Below are 19,672 nucleotides of genomic sequence, written 5' to 3'. Positions count from 1 at the left end.
TGTCTCCCTCCCTGAATCTGTCTCGGTTTCCGCCACTATTTCGGTTCCTAGCCTAGCATAGCTTCCCCCACGTACTCTTCGAAATTATTTCCGTCTCTGTCGTTTTTGTCGGTTGCCTCTCTGTCGCGGTGGCTTGACTCAACAAGGGGCCTTCTTTTTCCACTCGTGCCTCCACCATAGCGCTAATAACAGAACATCCATTACACTATCACATTTAGTACAGCTGTTCCAATATGTCACACTTGAAGTACGTAATTTTTGAAGCTGGCCAACGCGTGTGTGAGTTGTGCTCTTCATGTAAAACCAAGATAAGGATTTTCCAGCTCCCATAATAGTGAACTTGCGTATTTGGGTTTATCTGCTCTCGGCAGGTCGATAGATGTATTGCCTCCTCATGAACTTTGATAACATACTGCGAATATGAAAGGAATCGATTGAATCAGTATTGAGTATGAATATTCGATGGTAAAAACTTTGAGTGAATAAGCACTGTTGTCTCTCAATTCCTGATTCAAGATATATGTCTTTCCCTTGACTATAGGCCTTCTATAGACTATAGATCCATTTATGTACTATATACATTCCACAAATCACAATTCATATGTAGTATAGAAAAATAAGTATTCAGAGTTGTAGCTTAGGGCCGGTTTCCAGCTCGGGATTTCGCTAAGTTCTAGACTTTGAACAGCTGGAGTCAGAAAATTGGCTTATCGAAACGGGGCGTAGTCACAGTCCACGTTTAAATTAAATTTCCAAAAACTAGAAAATTGAACACAATGTAAAGTAGAGAGAAAATAGTGTAAAGTTTTAGCTATTTTGAATTATTTAGGAATGTTTCATTTTGTCAAAGAAAAACGTTTTCAGTTATAGAAAAGAAAAATAAAGATTATCATAAAAACTGCGACTACGCCCCATTTCGAAAAGCCAATTTTCTGACTCCAGCTGTTTAAAGTCTAGAACTTAGCTAAATCCCGAGATAGGAAACCGGGCCTAGGAGTCAATACTCGGATTGGGGTTTGCTTGTATGATCAATTACCACCAATAGGAACAAAGTGGACCTATAAGATAGGAATCAAGCAAGGTACCTAGAATGTATTGGGAATCAAGTAGGTAATTCACAAAGCATATGTATGTAGGCATAATGCAGTAAAAGTCAATGACGTCTGATTGGATTGGAATGAATCAGAAGATGTGAAACATCTCCTTTGGTACACATTTTTTGTTAATTTTTGTAGACCAGAGATCTATGTTTGTGACACTCAGTTGCATAGATTGGTGTAGAACACTTCTACAGAGTGTTTTATGGAAGGGGGATTTATTCGTCCACTCTATTCACAGTTCTTCAGTAAACCGTTGAGTAAAAGAACTTATTAAATTATTATCTGTATTCATCTATGAATGCAATGTTATGTACCAGTCTGGAATGACACAGGATATTGATTTTCTAATATGATGAACATGGATCCCATCTAATACCCAGTAGGGTAATCGAATTATACATAGAAATCTTGATAAAACTTGTTTGTATTTTATGTTTCAATCATCATTGAATCCTTTTCATAGTTCCTTCTACTTGACAACCCGCATTGAAAAAAATGCAATGTAATTTACAATCTGTGTACTTTATTAGAAGTCAGTTAAAATTTCGGACTAGAAAGATGTCTTCCACGTGGAATTGATTAATATTTTTAATTTAGAAGCTATCTCTCCCGCTGACTGCTCACTTTCATCGCTCACCTCCCACTGACAAGTTTTTCTATTCTGGAATTTTGCGACATGTGGTCATGTTATAGCCAGAAATATAATATTGAATGCTAGAGGTTCTCCCTCATAATAGTAACTATTATCAATAAATGTTTCATATCCAAATACACGTCGAAATTTATATTTTCTGAATCGATGCCTAACACTCTACCACATAATCATATAATTTTTATGACCTAATTTATAATTTACACCTATTATTGTGTAGCCTCAATGATGGATAATCGTCAATTTCATCTTTTCTATACAAGGAGATAATCTTGGATTTGTTCTATAGATGTTTCACAATATTTACAAATACAAATAAACTTTATTTCCATTAATATACAAATGAACAATCAATAAAATGTACATTATATTCAAAAATACTATATATAAAATTCACTACAAATATAAATAAATTGCATTTTTCGGAAATTAACCTACTCAATTATGGGAAACCCATGTTTTAGAGCAGGTGAAATTAACAATCAATATTATAGCATATTTACAAGATATGAATTGAGCGTTGTTACTAAGAGAGATAACAACTGTCCAAGTCGAGGATTGTGCTTTGTTTGTATGGTTAATCACCATCAATAGGAACAGAGTATAAAAAAGGAATTGAGTAATCGACATATCTATAAGTTTCCATGGGGGTTTATTTTGTTTTACTATTACTTGATGGAATATTATCTCAATAAAGATATGGAAAAGGAACAAAACCATAGAATGCCACTTACACTATAGATTTTCCATTCCAAGAACTCGTCCAATACTGCAGGTGGTGATTGAAAAGCTGTCTAATGTTATTAATTTTGGTAGAGCACGAAATTCTGTCAAGAGAAGGGAGATTGTTTTCGAATTATTATCGAACAAGCAAATATATTATTGAATGACCGCTCTCTCGTTACTTGAAGAAACTATAGAGTGTTCGGTACAAAAACTAAATCATATTTGAAATACGGAAACTAAATCTCTGTACACCAAGTAATTCATAATTTCATTTTAGTTAACTTCCATAATTCTAAATTCAAAATTGTCAGCTCATATATTTTTTTAATAGAACTTGAGCTTTTAATAACTCTCCACAGTAAGAACATAACCTATTTTTATGGACATCTTATTATATATCAAAATTTGGGAACAGAATAGTTTTGGGCCATGCCTTTTGTTCTGACCCGATCATATTCATATGATTTGCAATTATATCAACCTTAGACCAGTTATAGAATAGACACGCTGGGAAGTCTAGCCTCTGAAGCCAACATCTACTGCCATATCGCCCCATCGTGACGTCAGCATCGGATAGAAAACTTTTAGATTGTGTCTATTTCAGATGGAAGTTAATAATTATTTATGAAAATGGTAAACTCCCGCTGCGCTCCCGCTGAAATAGACACAATCTGCTATGGAAAACAATGTAAACAAACTCTACAGAAAAGTTATCTATCCGATGCTGACGTCACGATGGGGCGATATGGCAGTAGATGTTGGCTTCATCGACTTTCTGTATGAATATACAATGGGGAGTGTCTATTCTAAAACTGGTCTAAGGTATCAATAAAAATGAATACATAAATAAATAAATAATTCAAGTGCTCAGTCACTTTCTGTATCTTAAACTGGAGAATCTGAAAGAATTAGGAAGTAGAATAAAATGAAGAACATGTATATAATATTTGAACAATTTGAAATTAAATTACAGAGAAACATTAAAACAGGAGGAACTGATTACCACTGTTCAACGAAAAACCCTAGGATGGTATGGCCATGTAGCTCGGATGAGTGATGAACGAAAGGCAAGGCTGGTTATGGAGGCAAGACCGGAAGGAAAACGAGGCAGGGGGGACGACCACCACTGCAATGGAATCAGTATGTAGAGAGTATAGCTGCTGGGAGAGGAAAGACAATGAATGAAGTAAACAGAATGGCACGGATCGTATAAAGTTTAGAGAATGGTTGAAGGAACCCGACGCTTAATTGCAAAAGTGTATGAAAAAGAAGAAGAAGGAATTAAATTAGGAAATTGAAGACGTTTTGGGCAATAGACTGTTTTTTCTTTTCCGATCATTGTATTGTTTGTGCTAACCTAATAAATGGATAAATAAATTATAAGATGTTTAATTGTTATCATTATATCGTGAAATCAGAAATAATGATCTTTATCAAGCTTTTCGCTTTATATAAACTTAGCTGTTAAGATATAATACATGTGGAGTAGCGTGTTGTATAGCTGCCTGAATAATGCATGTAGAGCAAGTAGTGCCATCTTGTTACGAGACTATTGAAAAGAGTGTACAGCATCCAATATAACTTGGTGCAAAGTTGTCCAAGTTGGACTTATCTCTGGAATAGAAGGATGAACTGCAGCAAGAAGAAAGAGAGCAGAGAGCGAGTGAGAGTCAAGTTGAAAGGATAAGTTGGTCCTGAGAGAGTTGTAGCAACATTTCGCGCGCAGATATGGTATTCTGGGAACAATGTGCAAGTCGCTCCCATAACATTCCACAGTCCCCAAAGTGTAATTTGTTTCATCAACTTCCATATGACTTTGTCCCATTCTATCCTACACGTGAGTATCTTTTATGAGCTGGTTGAACTTATGTACATCATACAGGGCGTGGCGCACTTTGGGCGCACCGTATCTCATCTCATCATTTGCCAAGATACAATATTGAGCATTGCAAGTAATCATCCATCTCGTTTGATCTCAGAATAGGAGATTGTGACGTGGAGCGCATATTGCTAATGTTACAGCCAATAGGCAACGTGAATAATATCATAGAGAAACAATAGCGTAAGTAGATATCCCATGGTATAGGGAATTTATGTCGCAACTTTTACTGTTATCTCAAGCCGATTACTGTCGATTATTGTCAATTTTTACTGTTTTGTTGGGATGAAAGTGTATGAACGGTACAATTTGAGAGACTAACAGTGTCACACAGCTGCAAGGGAAAGAACTACGTGAACTATCGGCTTGGGATAACAGTAAAAGTTGCGACATAAACGCCCTATACCATGGGATATCTACTTACGCTATTGTTTCTCTATGATAATATTCACCCATTAATGACGACATATCAACAAATTAGTCGGAGTGACTGATGAAGTTCATTATTTTAGCTGCAGTTTCTAGTGGTGCTACTCCAAATACAGTAGTCATTTTTTATTGCAAATTGCACATCGATTACCACAGATTATTAGCTGCAGTAAGTTACAGTAATTTTAAAAGTTGACACCAGAAAACGTTGAGCTCAACTTGATAGCCTTGGAAGATGTATTATTATATCTTCATCATGAAAGATTTTCCGTTATTCTGGCGTTTCACATTTCAGATTCCACATCATCATCCAATTTCAATTTGATATTAATGAAAAATTATATGGAAATGAAATGGCTTTGCAAAACAAAATATGTAGTAGCTACCCTTCGATGCACTCATAAGTGTAAATCATGAAGTGTAAACATAACCTATTTTTGAACAATTTCTATCTAAATTTGGGAAAGGAACAGTTTTGGGCTTCAAGCCTGTTGTTCCTTCCCCAATCATTCATAGTTGAGAATGATATTGTATGCATCAATGTATAAATGAATAAGTAGGAATTGAAAGGATAATAAGTCGGATTGAACGAAGAAATTGATTATGAAAAATGTAGCTGAATTGAAAAATTTCAAATATTTCTTGTCATAATAATCACTCCCATTTCTAATGAATTTCAAGCAGCATAAATTGATACATTTTGAAACCAGAGTATTGATCGAATCAAATCACTAACATTTTCAATTCCTAATGGTCAGAAAATCACAAATGTAAGCTATCAATAAAGCAAATAATCATGAAATATTTTTCCCAATCGAATCAGAAAGTAGAATATTCAAAATCTAAAGCAATCTCAAAATATTAATTTTTTCTCAAACTCTATTTATATGTTTAGATGTTTGTATTTTACCGGATCTCGAAAACGGCTCCAACGATTCTCACGAAATTCAGAACATAGTAGGTTTATAATATAAAAATTCGATTGTACTTGGTCTCATCCCTGGGGAAACTCGCAGAAGAACATTGAAAGGATTTATTCATCCTTGGAAAAACAGCTGATAATTTCGTCGTCTGTTGATGATGGAAGTGAGTGAGCGAGTGCATGTGTGTGGAACTGAGACAAAATTATGACTCAGCTGTTGAACTTTTGTAATCATTCAATCAGGTACTTAGTGCCTGTTGCAAAAATGGCGGGTTATTTTTTAATACTGATTAATTTCTGTAGAACCATCTTTCCGAAATGGTCTTCTCTGATTTGGTTCACGTGAAATTATTCAGGATTAAAATTTAACCGGCTTTTGTGCAACCGGGCCTTAGTGAGAGTAATTTTTGCTTTCCTCTGGGAATTAATCTCAATTTACTGTGATTAGATAGAACATTTCTGTACGAATGTTATGAATGTCATTATAATTTCTTCTTTCGTAATAAACTTTTTATGCTTCTGTACTCCAGAGCGAAGCTCGGTCCCCGATATTTATAATAAGGAAAACATTAAAAAAGTTATAATAGCAAAAAATCGAAGGAAAATGTGTTTTTTTAAATGTCACATCTTTTAGAGCGGATATCTCGAAAATGGAAAGAGATATAGAAAAAGTTGTTAGATCAATATTGTAGGAAATTATGTAAGCTTCAATATCTTATAGAATAGTCATGTCTGTAAAATGCCTAATTTTTGAGTTATATGCGAGAAACCAAAAAATGGTACCTTTGAACCACCCCAACTCCCTTAGCACAGGGGGTAGGGGTGGGGACTTTTGATATGTTTACCTCCTCATTACCCCAAAAATTGTCTTCCAAGCTTTTCCCTCTATACCCTTTTTTGAGCATTCATTGCCTGGACTAACCGGGCCTTTGGGAGGGTAATTTTTGCATTCCTCTGGGAATTAATCTCAATTCACTGTGATTGAATAGACTATTTCTGTATGAACTATGCATATTATTATAATTTCTTCCTTCATATTTAACACTGATGTGAAAACATTGGTAGATAGAATACTAAGGCGATCCTTGTGTTATTTTTTGTTTTCTGTTTTATAATCCTTGTGTTATTTTTTGTTTTGTATTGTGTGTTTGTGTTGAATTGAATTGATAGTGGTGTTGTTGTTTTAGTGCCATGTGGGTGTTACTGCTGAAGCTGCCGCGCGGCTGGATAGTGGATGAGAAGAAGGACGACGGCTACACGGCGCTGCACCTGGCCGCACTCAACAACCACGTCGAGGTGGCTGAGCTGCTCGTGCATCACGGCAAGGCGGACATGGACCTCCAGAACGTCAACCTGCAGACGGCGCTGCATCTGGCTGTCGAGCGCCAGCACACGCACATTGTCCGCGTATGTCACTTCCTAAACTAACTCAAATCGAATCTAATAAGATAAGGCAGTGCAAGATACGATCAAGGTTTTTGAGAAATGTCAAGAGATTTGTAATGGAATGTGAGAATATAGATACCTTTTTTAGAATTCTCATGTAGACTTGTATATCATAATATTGTACAATATATATACTTCGAAGCTAAAATTGATAAATCATCGATACTGTTATGTAATATGTGTCACTTCATATGCGACTGTCGGCCTCAGTAACTACATTTTAGCGCTAGTTTTGTAATCAATTTCATATCACCATCTCAAACAAATTTAGTACCTCGAGATGCAAATACTCAATTGGCATGGCATTTTATTTTGTAATAGTATTTTCTCATGTTGTAAAATTTGTATTGCTTTTATTATGTATTTCTAAGATGTTGTAATTTTATATTTCTGCCAATTTTATTTTCAATACTTACATAAATATGTGTGACAATGAGATAGATATAATATATTACGTCTGCTTGGCCTGGAGCGGCGTAAGACAACTCAAAGTGCTAGCAAAATGCAAGACACCATTAATGTTACATGGAATTTATATCTATGACCGGTTTCCGAACTCGGGATTTATAGTTTGTGTAAAATAAGTTGACAGTTATAAGTTGAGCCCTCCATCCGAAGAAATTACAGGGTTGCCAAATCGTGTAAAATTGCAGCTTTCTCAAATTTCCAATTCAACGTCAGAATTAGATGTAGAATATCATCCCCGATATCCTAGTAGTGCTAAAAAAGGTTTCAGGGTCGAAGGATTAAAAGGAAATTTAACTTCTATGATAAAATTGGAAACATCGCGAAGATTTGTTTTTCTTTTGAATATCACTTCTCTCAGAATCATGGGGCGTCGTAATGCGTAATAATTTTCTATCAAATTAACGGGGAGAATGTCTACTTTGGTGTGTAGATCATTTTTATCCGACCTATAGTTATTTTTCAATTAATTATTACGTTCATCAATGTCGAGACATTTCGAGCAGAAAACATGAAATTTTCCGACATGGTAGAAACTTTCTTGCTTTTGAAGCAAGAAAGTTTCTCAGAACTAATTGAAATTATTTTTCCAATTGTCAAACGTACTCGGAAAAACGTATTTTGGTCTCCAAGGAATTTCAAAGTTAGGAGAGCGGCTGCATGTTTTCTGCTCAAAATGTCTCGACATTGATGAACATAATAATTAATTAAAAAATATCTATAGGTCGGATAAAAATGATCCAATACAGATTCAATACAATTTCTACTTCAACATAATCAAGGGTGCTCAAATTTCACCTGACTTGGTACAGTTTCTCAAATAAGCGCTGTTATCTCAAATAATTAATAATAATTAATATAAAAAAATAATTATCAGCTACTTTCTAATAACATCAGATCCCATTCATGGACCAATATACTCGAAATAACTTTTTTAAAAATAACTGAGTGTTTATTATTATTATTTTGGTATTTGGAAAATCTAAATTCAAAAGAATGGTTATATGAATATTTTTGGACTGAAAATTTTATGGAAATCTAGAAAACATAACCTCATTTTGGACTTTTAATGTTACCTAAATTTGGGAGAGAAATAGTACAAGGTATTCTTAGTTTTTCTCTCCCGATCTGTGCTCCATTGTAAAAAGAATAAAGAAATAAAGAAATAAATAAAGAAATAGATGACACAAATACTGCATTTAACAAATTTTATGAAACCTTCAATAGTATTTTAAATAGATCCACAATTAAACGTAAACTAAAAAATAAAATCAAAATGATAAAACCGTGGATGACACCTGGATTGTCAAACAGTATTGCTGTAAAGGATAAATTATATAAGTTACATAAACGAATGCCAAATAATACCGCTTTAAAGAATAAATTCATAGCAATGAGAAATAACGTGAAGCAATGGGTAAAAAACGCAAAATGTAAATATTACTCTGACAATCTGCTTTTACACTCCAAGAACTCTAAAAAGAAATGGGAAATTCTGAAATCATTATTACCTGGTGAGAGCAATAGTATTCAAAATATACAGTTAAATGAGGATGGAACAATCATCAGTGATAGTAAAAGCGTTGCAAATTTGTTCAACGAGTATTTTATTGATCTACCTGAAAAACTCTCCCAATCTCTTCCACAAGTATCAGATGATATAGTCCAGCAGTACAATTACGAATTTCAAAGCGAGCAAAGTCATACGACCATCTTTCTCAGCCCGATTGATGAATGTGAAATAATTCAAACCGTTAAAAAACTCAAATTAAACGTCAGCTCTGGTAATGATGGATTAACATCAAGAATCTTAAAGGAGAATATCACTCACTTGTCCACTGTTATAGCATACTTATTTAATTGGCGATAGTTGAAGGGCAGTTTCCAAAAATATTGAAAACAGGTACCGTAATCCCTATATTTAAAAAAGGGGATAGGATGTCCAAAACAAACTACCGTCCCATCTCACTCTTACCTACTCTATCAAAGGTGTTTGAGAAACTTATTAAAAAAAGATTAATGAACTTTTTAGATAACAACTTTTTCTTCTCCAATCAACAGTTTGGTTTCAGGCAGAATCTCAACACCGAGCTTGCCCTTCAACATTTCCTGCAAAATATATACTTAGGATTAAATAAAAACAAGGTAATTGTGCTGCTGGATTGTTTATCGATATCAGTAAAGCATTTGATACTGTAAATCATGATCTTCTGCTACATAAACTGTGGCGAGCAGGTATTAGAGGTGCACCCTTGGAACTGCTTGGAACTTTCCTACAGGGAAGAAGTCAGGCAGTAAAAATTAATAATCAAATTAGTGACTTGCGTGATATCTGTCATGGGGTCCCTCAAGGGTCGGTCCTGGGACCTATATTATTCTTGATCTACATTAATGACTTATTCAATGGTGACTTTAAGGGACAATTAACAACTTTTGCAGATGACACTGCCTTATCATACAGTCCGGACCAACAGGACCAACTTGCTTATGACATGCAACAGGACTTGAATAAACTGTCATTTTGGTTCACTTGTAATAAGTTGGCAATGAATGTTCAAAAAACTAATTACATCTTGTTCAGTCTAAGTGGCAGTAGAAGTTTTCCTATGCCTATCTTCCTCCACGGATTTCACTGTAGGCGTGACTCTTGCAGTTGCCCTGTTGTGAAAATGGAATCCAATGTAAAATATCTAGGGGTGCTTCTAGATCATAACTTGAATTGGAAGTCCCACATTAAGTCCCTCAAGAAATCTCTTCAGTTCTACCTTAGAACAATATTTAAATTAAAGCAGATGTGCAATAAAAGTACCCTGAAAGAGATTTATTACGCATTTGCCCATTCAAGAATAAGTTATGGATTGAGTTGTTGGGGAAGTACATATTATTCCATTTTGGATCCCATTATAAAGCTACAGAAGTCTTTTATCCGAATAATTGCTGGTGTAGGATACAGGGATAGCACTTTACCACTATTTCAAGAATTCGAGATACTCCCTCTGAGACACATGTATATCCACAAGGTACTTAATATTTTCTACCTGCTGAGTGGGAATGATGGTGTAATAGTAAGCTATTGTGAGGTGGTGGAGGGCTCTCATTTGACGCGAGGAGTACTGAATCGCCATCTCCGAGGATTGAGACCTAACTGTACCCTTTTCAAAAAATCTTTTATGTTTCTCACCCCAAAATTTTTCAATCTTTTACCTATACACATCAAGATTAATTTGGGTCCCAAAATAATAAGTATTACATCAAAACTAGCATAAAAAGATGGCTACTAAACTGCGATAGGGTTGGGGTGGAAATGATGTACAACTCCGTAATATAGTTCCAAAGGCTGTTCATTTATTTCCTTGTACACTGCGTATTACAGTCCCAAAGGATCCAATGGTAATTGAATTGATTATTCTAAATGATATTTGAGTACTGTTTAATTAAAAAAAAAAAAAAAAAATATATATATATATATATATATATATGTATATATATGTATATTATATATTATATATTTATTATTATTCCACGAGCCATTTTATATATGGTTGTTGTTGTATTATGTATGTTGTGGTTTCGGTATTCTAAATTTTTCAAACCCTTACCTTATTGTGCTTGCTAATTTTGACTTTTGTCTGAGATTTGCGTATCATGTCTTATCTTGAGCTTGTTGTTATTTTATTTTATGCATAGAATTTTCCACTCTTGCTGATTTATGTATTTCTGTCTTTATCAATTCATCTCAAATTAATTAATTTATTATTCTTATTGTATTTTTTCATTTAAAGAAAATAGGTATTGTATACACTATTTTAGATAGTTCTTAGTTTTATTTAGTTATATATTTTTCTCTCTTTCGTTTTCGTTTTCAATAAATATTGTTTTTTCTGTCTCTCTGATGCTCCTCCATGCGGACGTGACTTAGTCACTTGCATGGTAGAATATTTCTGTATATTATGTGAAATTTCTGCAAGTGCAATTTTGTAATTATTTTGTTTTTTTTTATACGGAAATAAAGATTATTATTATTATTATAATAATTAGTTTTCTCCAAGTTTCTCCTATCCTTACAATATTAAACCTACTGGTTTGCATTTTTGTAATGTGTGTAAGCAGTGAATAATATTGTTAATCATTTATTGGATGATAATCTCATTTTGTTGCAGCTCTTGGTTAAGGAAGGAGCTAATCTGAATATTCCAGACAAAGATGGTGACACTCCTCTGCATGAAGCACTCAGACATCACACGCTATCGCAGCTCCGTCAGTTGCAAGATGTACAGGATGTAGGAAAGGTGAAGAAATTCACAATAAAAACTTAATAACTTATAACCATATCATGTATTATTTCTATAAAATTCATGTATTATTTCTATAAATCCATAAACAAACATTGATTGCATGGACAAAAGTCAATTGCTGAACATAATTATTCATATAGAACATACACAAAAGAAAATATACATAAATTCACACAGCCACATAATCTGAATTCATTAAAAATGTCAAGTCTGATCCAATGAGTGATCTATGAATTGTAATCAATGATTACTTACATCTCAATCAATCAATAATCAAATATTTCAAGAATATCACATTAGAAAATGATCCGGCTAAATCTAAGCACTGAACCATTTTTATTACACGCTGTTTTTTAATTTGTTTAGGACTAAAAATCTTAATATTCTGTGAAAATGTTCTTGAAAATATTCATCAAAGAGTAAAAAAAGCTTGAGAGTGAAATAGGAAGAAAATATTTGAATTTCAGCATTTTAATCCATTAAAGGCTGAACTTATTTCTTGATTTGGTGAAAAACAAAGTATATTATACTGCATATTCCTTACTAAACTAATAGAAAATACGGTACGATTAGGATTTCATCAATTCATCCTGCAGACAGTGAGCTAGTAATTTCCTTCACGTTATTATTCATTTTTTAGAAAGCTACTCAGGTATATTTGTTGAAATTAAATTACTGTCTCTTCAATAAGGACAGCCAAGACAACACTTCCAAACTAGAAGACTCTAATCAATAATTCTTTCTTGAATTGAATTTATTGCCAAAAATCAAATATACATATTTGTACAGTACAATTCCCAGATTATACAATTACCTACAAATAGACATTGATTGTAACTTGCACAACAATAATATTATCAATGTAATATTTGTCACTGCTTACAGTACAATTACCAGATTATACAATTACCTACAAATAGACATTTATTTAAACTTTCATAGCAATAATTATCAATGTAATATTCGGCACAGCCAACATAAGATTCCTTGTGTGTTGGCAGTGAGGTGCAGTTAACTTATTCTGCTCCAATGCTAATCAAGTAAGAAGAGGTATACGAATTAAATAAAGCTAAAAAAGTATTACACCTAATATTCAAAAATCTCAAAGGCTCAGAAAAAAACTTGAGAATAGTACATACTATATGATAAAGTGTTAATCCAATTAATTACTGTGACGTCTTGAGGCAATCATGACAGTAAATCTTTCACAAGGAAGAACAAGTATAACAATACATTTTTTTGACAATTTCTTAGTCTTTTTCTTTCAAACAATACATTGTTGGTTATCCATCTTGTTTTCACTGGAACTATTACTATTGTATTCTTATGAAATTTTAAAGTGAAAAAACACTCACATTCTCACAAACTTTAAAGTTTTATAAGAATGCAATAGTAATAAACTAGTAGTTCTGTGAACAGTAGACCTCACGCAGTATTCTCATCCACAAGTACCAGATGTCAACTGTTTTAAATGTTAACAAACTTAGTTCACGTTTGAATTTGTATTTCATATGATATAATTCATCCAGTTCCGTGATGATCTTTCTATCTGATGAAAATTAATTTTTTAGTATCAAAAATATTATAATTTCTCCAGCATTATTTAGTTCATTTGTTTATTTTTATTCACCTATTAAATTAGTTTTTTTCAAATGTGAGAATATTGATACTGATGGGCACGCATAATAATACCATGACTGCAAAACAAAATATTGAAACCAAAGACCTTAAAGCTGCGATTAGACCAAATTTATTAAAAAAATGTTAATAACTCAATCCTTTTAGATGACGTGGGAACTATTACAATGCCTAGTTCAAGAACATGAAAACAGAAAAAATCATTAACTCTACTATTTTATCAGGAATTTAGAATTATTTACAATTTGTTCTATTACTGTTTCAGGTACTTTGTCTCAAATGTATTTCCCATTAGGTATTTATCTTCATCAACATCTTCCTAAAAAAATCTTGGAGTTTCTATTACTATTTATAAAATACGATAAGGTTCAACGGTGTAGAAAGTTTGATGATTCAATTATTTTATTAATTGTTGCAGTTGCTGATGGGCCTGGGTACCCAAGGAGCTGACAAGAAGTCATCGGCTTCGATTGCCTGTTTTCTGGCCGGCAACGGAGCCGATCTCACTGTCAAGAACAAGAAAGGACAAACGCCTTTGGATCTCTGCCCTGATCCGAACTTATGCAAAGCTCTTGCCAAGTGCCATGAGGACAAGGAGAGGTACTGTAATCATTTCAATTTCAATCAAACAAAGTTATTAGCACTTTGATTCCTGTTATGAAACATTCTGTCTAGCTGATAATGGACAGTTCTAGTGTTGTTTTATCTATTTATTTATTCATTCATTTATCCGTAGATACATATCACAAATCATATAAATATTTATTTATCTATCAAGTTAGCACAAACAATACAATGATCGGAAAAGGAGAAACAGGATATTGCCCAAAACTTCTTCAATTTCCTAATTTAGTTTTAAATTGTCCAAATATTATACATAGGTATTTATTTATTTATTTATTCGTTGATATAATTGCAAATCATATGAATATGATCGGGATAGAACAACAGGCATAGCCCCAAAATATTCTTTTCCCAAATTTTGATAAATAATAAAATGTCCGAAAAAATAGTTTATGTTCTTACAGAGGAAATTTAAAGTTCAAAGTATTGTCCAAGAATATATATTAGCTAGAAATTTTGAATTTAGAATGATTAAAATACCAAATTATAGTCAAATTTTAGTATGTTATGTCCATTTAAATTTCTACACCAAATCATCAATCTGAAAATATAAATTAGAATAAACCAAACAATATGATTAGGAAGGAACAACAGGGTTGGCCCAAAACTATTCCATTCCTAAATCTTGATAATAAATAAATAATAACATGTTTAAAAAAATAGGTTATGTTCCCACTTTAAAACGTTCAAGTTCAATTATTATTCTCGTTCAAAAATATAATTATATAAGTTGAAAATTTTGAATTTAGAAAAATTAAAACACCAAACTATAGTTAAATATTACTCTTAATTATCAGTTTATCACTGCACATTAATCGAGTTATTTTATAAAATTTTGAAAATAATTTCAAATATTGTTGATTTTTATGTGTTGTTATTTATATGAAAGAATGAAATGAAATGAAAGGACATGAGTGAACGATGAATCGATTAAAGAAACCCCTATTTGAACTTCAAGTATTCTCTAGTGAAATGAGCTTTAGTGAAATTTTTCACAAGATAGTTGTAGGATGAAATGGTATAAACAAAGAATATTAGCATATTGGATAGAAAATTATGTGTTTCAACAGTGATGTGATTCATAACCTTATTTGGTGAATATGAACTTTTGATCAAAATTTGGGAAAGAAATAGTACAGGCTGAGCCTAGTTTTTTCTCCCTGATAATAATATTATTATGATGACAGTATATTTTAAAATAAATATATAAATAAAAAAATATTAATAATTATTCATTTATATTATCTATTAACGTCTTCAATATTCATTTTAAAAATAATCTAGTGGACTCCACTTGATCTATTATTCATCCATTATCATTCATTTGATCCATTATTATCTTTTAATAATTTATAAACTGAATATAGAAATATTAAATATCTAAATATAGTTTGTATTGTTACATAGTAGTCATATTCCTTGTCAAACAGTGGATTTTTTATCATTTCAAAATCCACAAACCCAATATGTAGCTATGAGAGTTGAGTGTAAGAGAGGGCCGACTGCGCCCTAACTTCGCCCTCCTAAGTCAGAAATAAAGGCCGTCATTTTATTCTATCCTATTCTATGTAGGTACCTATTATATGGTTATTGCATTTTTTTTTGCAAATTAATTTCCAATCGCTGAATTTTTCGAGCATCTTTGAACTCAATCAACGAATAAGCTACCCATTTTAGTATAATCATCCCCTTTTTTCTGCACCTCAAAATAAAATCTAAAATTATCCTGCAGCTATTCAAATTGATTCCACCAAATCTAGTGATTGACATGTTTCTATACTCAAGACAAAATCACAGATAATTCAGAGATGTTGTAGGTTTTTTATTCATTTATTTATACTACATTGATGCATACAATATCATTTTTAATTATGAATGATTGGAAAAGGAACTACAGGCTTTAAGCCCAAAATATTTGACTGGAAATATTGATTTGATGCGATGTGTGCTGTGCAGTGACCAGATAGAGCCGCGCAACCCGGAGACGTACGACTTGGCCGCACTGGACGAGTGCCTGGTGTGCTCGGACCTGAAGCGCGACACGCTGTTCCAGCCGTGCGGTCACGTCGCCTGCTGCTCCGTGTGTGCGCCTCGCGTCAAAAAGTGTCTCGTGTGCCGCGAGCCGGTCGCCAACCGAGTCAAGGTACGTTCAAACATACACTAATTTTATATAAATAAAATAGAAATCTATTGTAACAACAACATGTTTCGGCAATCTTTATTCATTCATTTATACAATAAGTATACATTATCAAAATGATAGGGAGAGGAAAAATAAGGCAACCTTGTGCTATTCCTCTCCTAAATTTAGATAACACAGTCCGAAATAGGTTGAAGCTGCGTTTACACCAAAGTTATTTTTAAAAAATGTTAATAACTTAATCCTTATAGATTCTACCAGATTGAACATAACTTATCATACACATGATGAACATATGTGTTTGTCAAGTTCCGTTCAATCTCATAGAATCTAAATTTAAGATAACACGGCCGAAATAGGTTGAAGCTGCGTTTACACCAAAGTTATTTTTAAAAAATGTTAATAACTTAATCCTTATAGATTCTACCAGATTGAACATAACTTATCATACACATGATGAACATATGTGTTTGTCAAGTTCCGTTCAATCTCATAGAATCTATAAGGAGTAAGTTATTAACATTTCGGTAATAACTTTGGTGTAAACGCAGCTTTAGTCTTGTAGTTCTTTAATTCACAGAATTTTCTGTCCTCAAGTATTTTCAAATTTAGATGCTTCAAAACTAAACATAGAAGAATTATTTCACATTATTACAACTAAAATAGGGAATATTCACATATTAAAAATATGATTTTGAACACAGGTTCACAGGTCTCCAGGATCACAGTGAAAGTTATTTTAGATATCTTCTTGTTGTTATTGTTATTTTTGAAGGGACGGATTCAAGGATCCAAAGGTTCAAAGAACCCCACACGTCAACCGGAGCTTATTGTGTTCCCAAGTATGCTAGTCAGGCAAACCAAAACCTGTGTCCTTTACAAGATCCAGGAGCTTTTTCCTATACTAACATCCCATTCATCACCTGGCTGCTTGCAGACAAACAGAGCCCTTCTCCTTGCCCGTGGTCTCTCGCAATCCAGTGTAATATGCTTAGCAGTCTCTTCAGATTGGTCATGGTGACCTACGGAGGAGTTCCACTCCTGGCCTTTTTTGAAGGTCCTTTCGCTGAGGAAGGGGTCGCCAAATTGCCTCTAGGGTACCTGGTCACCCTCGACTCGGCCTCTTGACCCAGATTTGTACTTGGAGTTTCACCAATCTCTGGTCTCTTGGGGTTTCTCTTTTTGTGTTCCTGAACCTCCTGTGTTTCTCAAGCACCCATTCCAGATTGAGGAGCCTGCCCTGATGAGGCCCGATGAGTTTGAAGGCAAGGCAACTTCTGGAGTAGCCTTGGGGTTTGGTTTGTTCATGTGGTTCCCACGAACAGCTGGGGAAGTGGAGTCAACCCAGACAGAGCCCCGCATGTCCAGGCAAGGCTAAATACTTCAGGAGGGCGCCTGGTATCCTGCAAGCACCATTAGAGACACCATATAAAAGCACCACACATCAGCACGGTCCACATCACACCTTGGGTTGGCCTAAGAAGGAGTAAGAATATGGCCAAGGAAGGCCGACAGATAGAAAAAGAAAGGAAGAATAGCACAAAGCTAAGTTAATGGAAAAAGTGCCATTCTAGAAATGAAAGTTCCGAAGCATATTGAAGGTAGACGCACACAGATCGTCATCGGACGGACGGCACGCATCGGACGGATCGGATGATTAGATTTGATGCATTGTTTTCAATTGGAGTGCGCATACCTATACGATGCGAATAGGTGTGCGCACTTCAATTGAAAATAATGCATCAAATATAATCGTCCGATGACGATCTGTGTGCGCCTACCTTAAGAAGGAGAAGAAGGGTTTTGGAAAGGGGCACCCTTTCAAGGTAGGCGCACACAGATCGTCATCGGACGGACGGCACGCATCGGATGGATCGACGATTAGATTCGATGCATTGTTTTCAATTAGAGTGCGCATACCTATCCGCATCATATAGGTATGCGCACTCCAATTGAAAACAATGTATCAAATCTAATTGTCCGATCCGTCCGATGCGTGCCGTCCGTCCGATGACGATCTGTAGTCGCCTCCAACGACAACCAGGGATACTGTGTGTGTATTCTGGTTTTCAACAAATTCTTGAGTACGATGTTCGATCTTCTTGTTAGATTATGTTTATTGAAATAATTCAGTATTTGCAATGCAACACAGCATAATAGCAATGCACACGAATAAAGATGATGATTTAGTAATAAATGTTTCAGTAATCATTTGAATGTCCCGCAATTATTTCAAGTTATAACAATCTCTCATGTGTGTGTATACCGTATTCCATTTCAGTGATCATTCACCTTCATATATATTAATTTATAAAAAAAGGTTGACGAGACCTTCAATTTATTTTATGAAATTGGGATGAAAAGACGTTTTGGACTGTAGTCTGTTTCTTTGTCCTTAAGGCTGTGCAAAGGCTAAAAATAAACTTTCTACTCGCGATATTTTTCAAAGTTTTTCGATTTGTATATCATCAAGCTATCAAAATGAAAAAGTTTTCTCAGGAAAACATTTTCTTCCGATCATTACTTTTTGAGATATGAGCGCCTGAAGTTTGAATTTTTGGGACAGAACATTTCAAATTCGGTAAGAGATAAATCCATGAGATTTAGAGGATGAATTCCTCATGGTATTGTTGATCTAGTAAAACAAAAATTTTCTGAAAATATCAATTTTTGGAAAAGTTATTCAATTCACCAAAAATAACTCAACTAAAAGTTATTTTTGGTTATTTTTAGTAAATTGAATAACTATCTTAAAAATAGTTATTTTCAGAAAATTTTTATTTTACTATATCAACAATACCATGAAGAATCTATCCTCTGAATTTCATGGATTTATCTCTTACTGAATTTGAAATGTTCTGTCCCAAAAATTTAAACTTTAGGCGCTCATATCTCAAAAAGTAATGATCGGAAAAAAATGTTTTTCTGAGAAATTTTTTTCATTTTGATAGCTTGATGATATACAAATCGAAAAACTTTGAAAAATATCGCGAGTAGAAAGTTTATTTTTAGCCTTTGCACAGCCTTAAGTTGATTGTAAATGATAAATATAGTTTTTATGCTGTATATGAATTTTGTTAAATGAGTAGTGAATGCTTCTTATTTTGAGTTGTATAACTTTCATCAAATGGGAGGCCAATAGATGAATAGGAAAAAAATAAACGTTGTGATCTCATATATCTATCAACTATTCAGGTTGACTTCCTTGTATACAGTATATATATGATTAGTACTTCAAACATTCAGGAAAGTATTTAGTATTATAGTTTTATATAGTATTATATTCTATAGTTTTAGTATTATAGTGATTTTTGTACAACATTCACTGGGAGTTTCTGTGATTCATTCATGTTCAT

The 19,672-nt window shown here is 33.6% G+C and overlaps 1 protein-coding gene across 1 annotated transcript in view; it reads left to right on the top strand.

The window, feature by feature from the left end:
- The first annotated feature begins 6,895 nt into the window (after window positions 1-6,895).
- Window positions 6,896-19,672, top strand: part of LOC111048198 (E3 ubiquitin-protein ligase MIB1) — a 28,155-nt gene continuing 15,378 nt past the window's right edge. Inside the window, exons 1-4 of the mRNA XM_039425348.1 lie at window positions 6,896-7,115; window positions 11,780-11,908; window positions 13,971-14,152; window positions 16,133-16,319. Of these exons, the coding sequence (XP_039281282.1) occupies window positions 6,900-7,115; window positions 11,780-11,908; window positions 13,971-14,152; window positions 16,133-16,319 (714 nt within the window). The 5' untranslated portion in view covers window positions 6,896-6,899. The remainder of the gene's footprint in view (window positions 7,116-11,779; window positions 11,909-13,970; window positions 14,153-16,132; window positions 16,320-19,672) is intronic.

This window comes from Nilaparvata lugens, chromosome 3, assembly GCF_014356525.2.
Source record: "Nilaparvata lugens isolate BPH chromosome 3, ASM1435652v1, whole genome shotgun sequence".
NCBI lineage: Eukaryota > Metazoa > Arthropoda > Insecta > Hemiptera > Delphacidae > Nilaparvata > Nilaparvata lugens.
The sequence above is the reverse complement of the archived record's forward strand: the minus strand, read 5'-3'. Positions and strand labels throughout refer to the sequence as shown.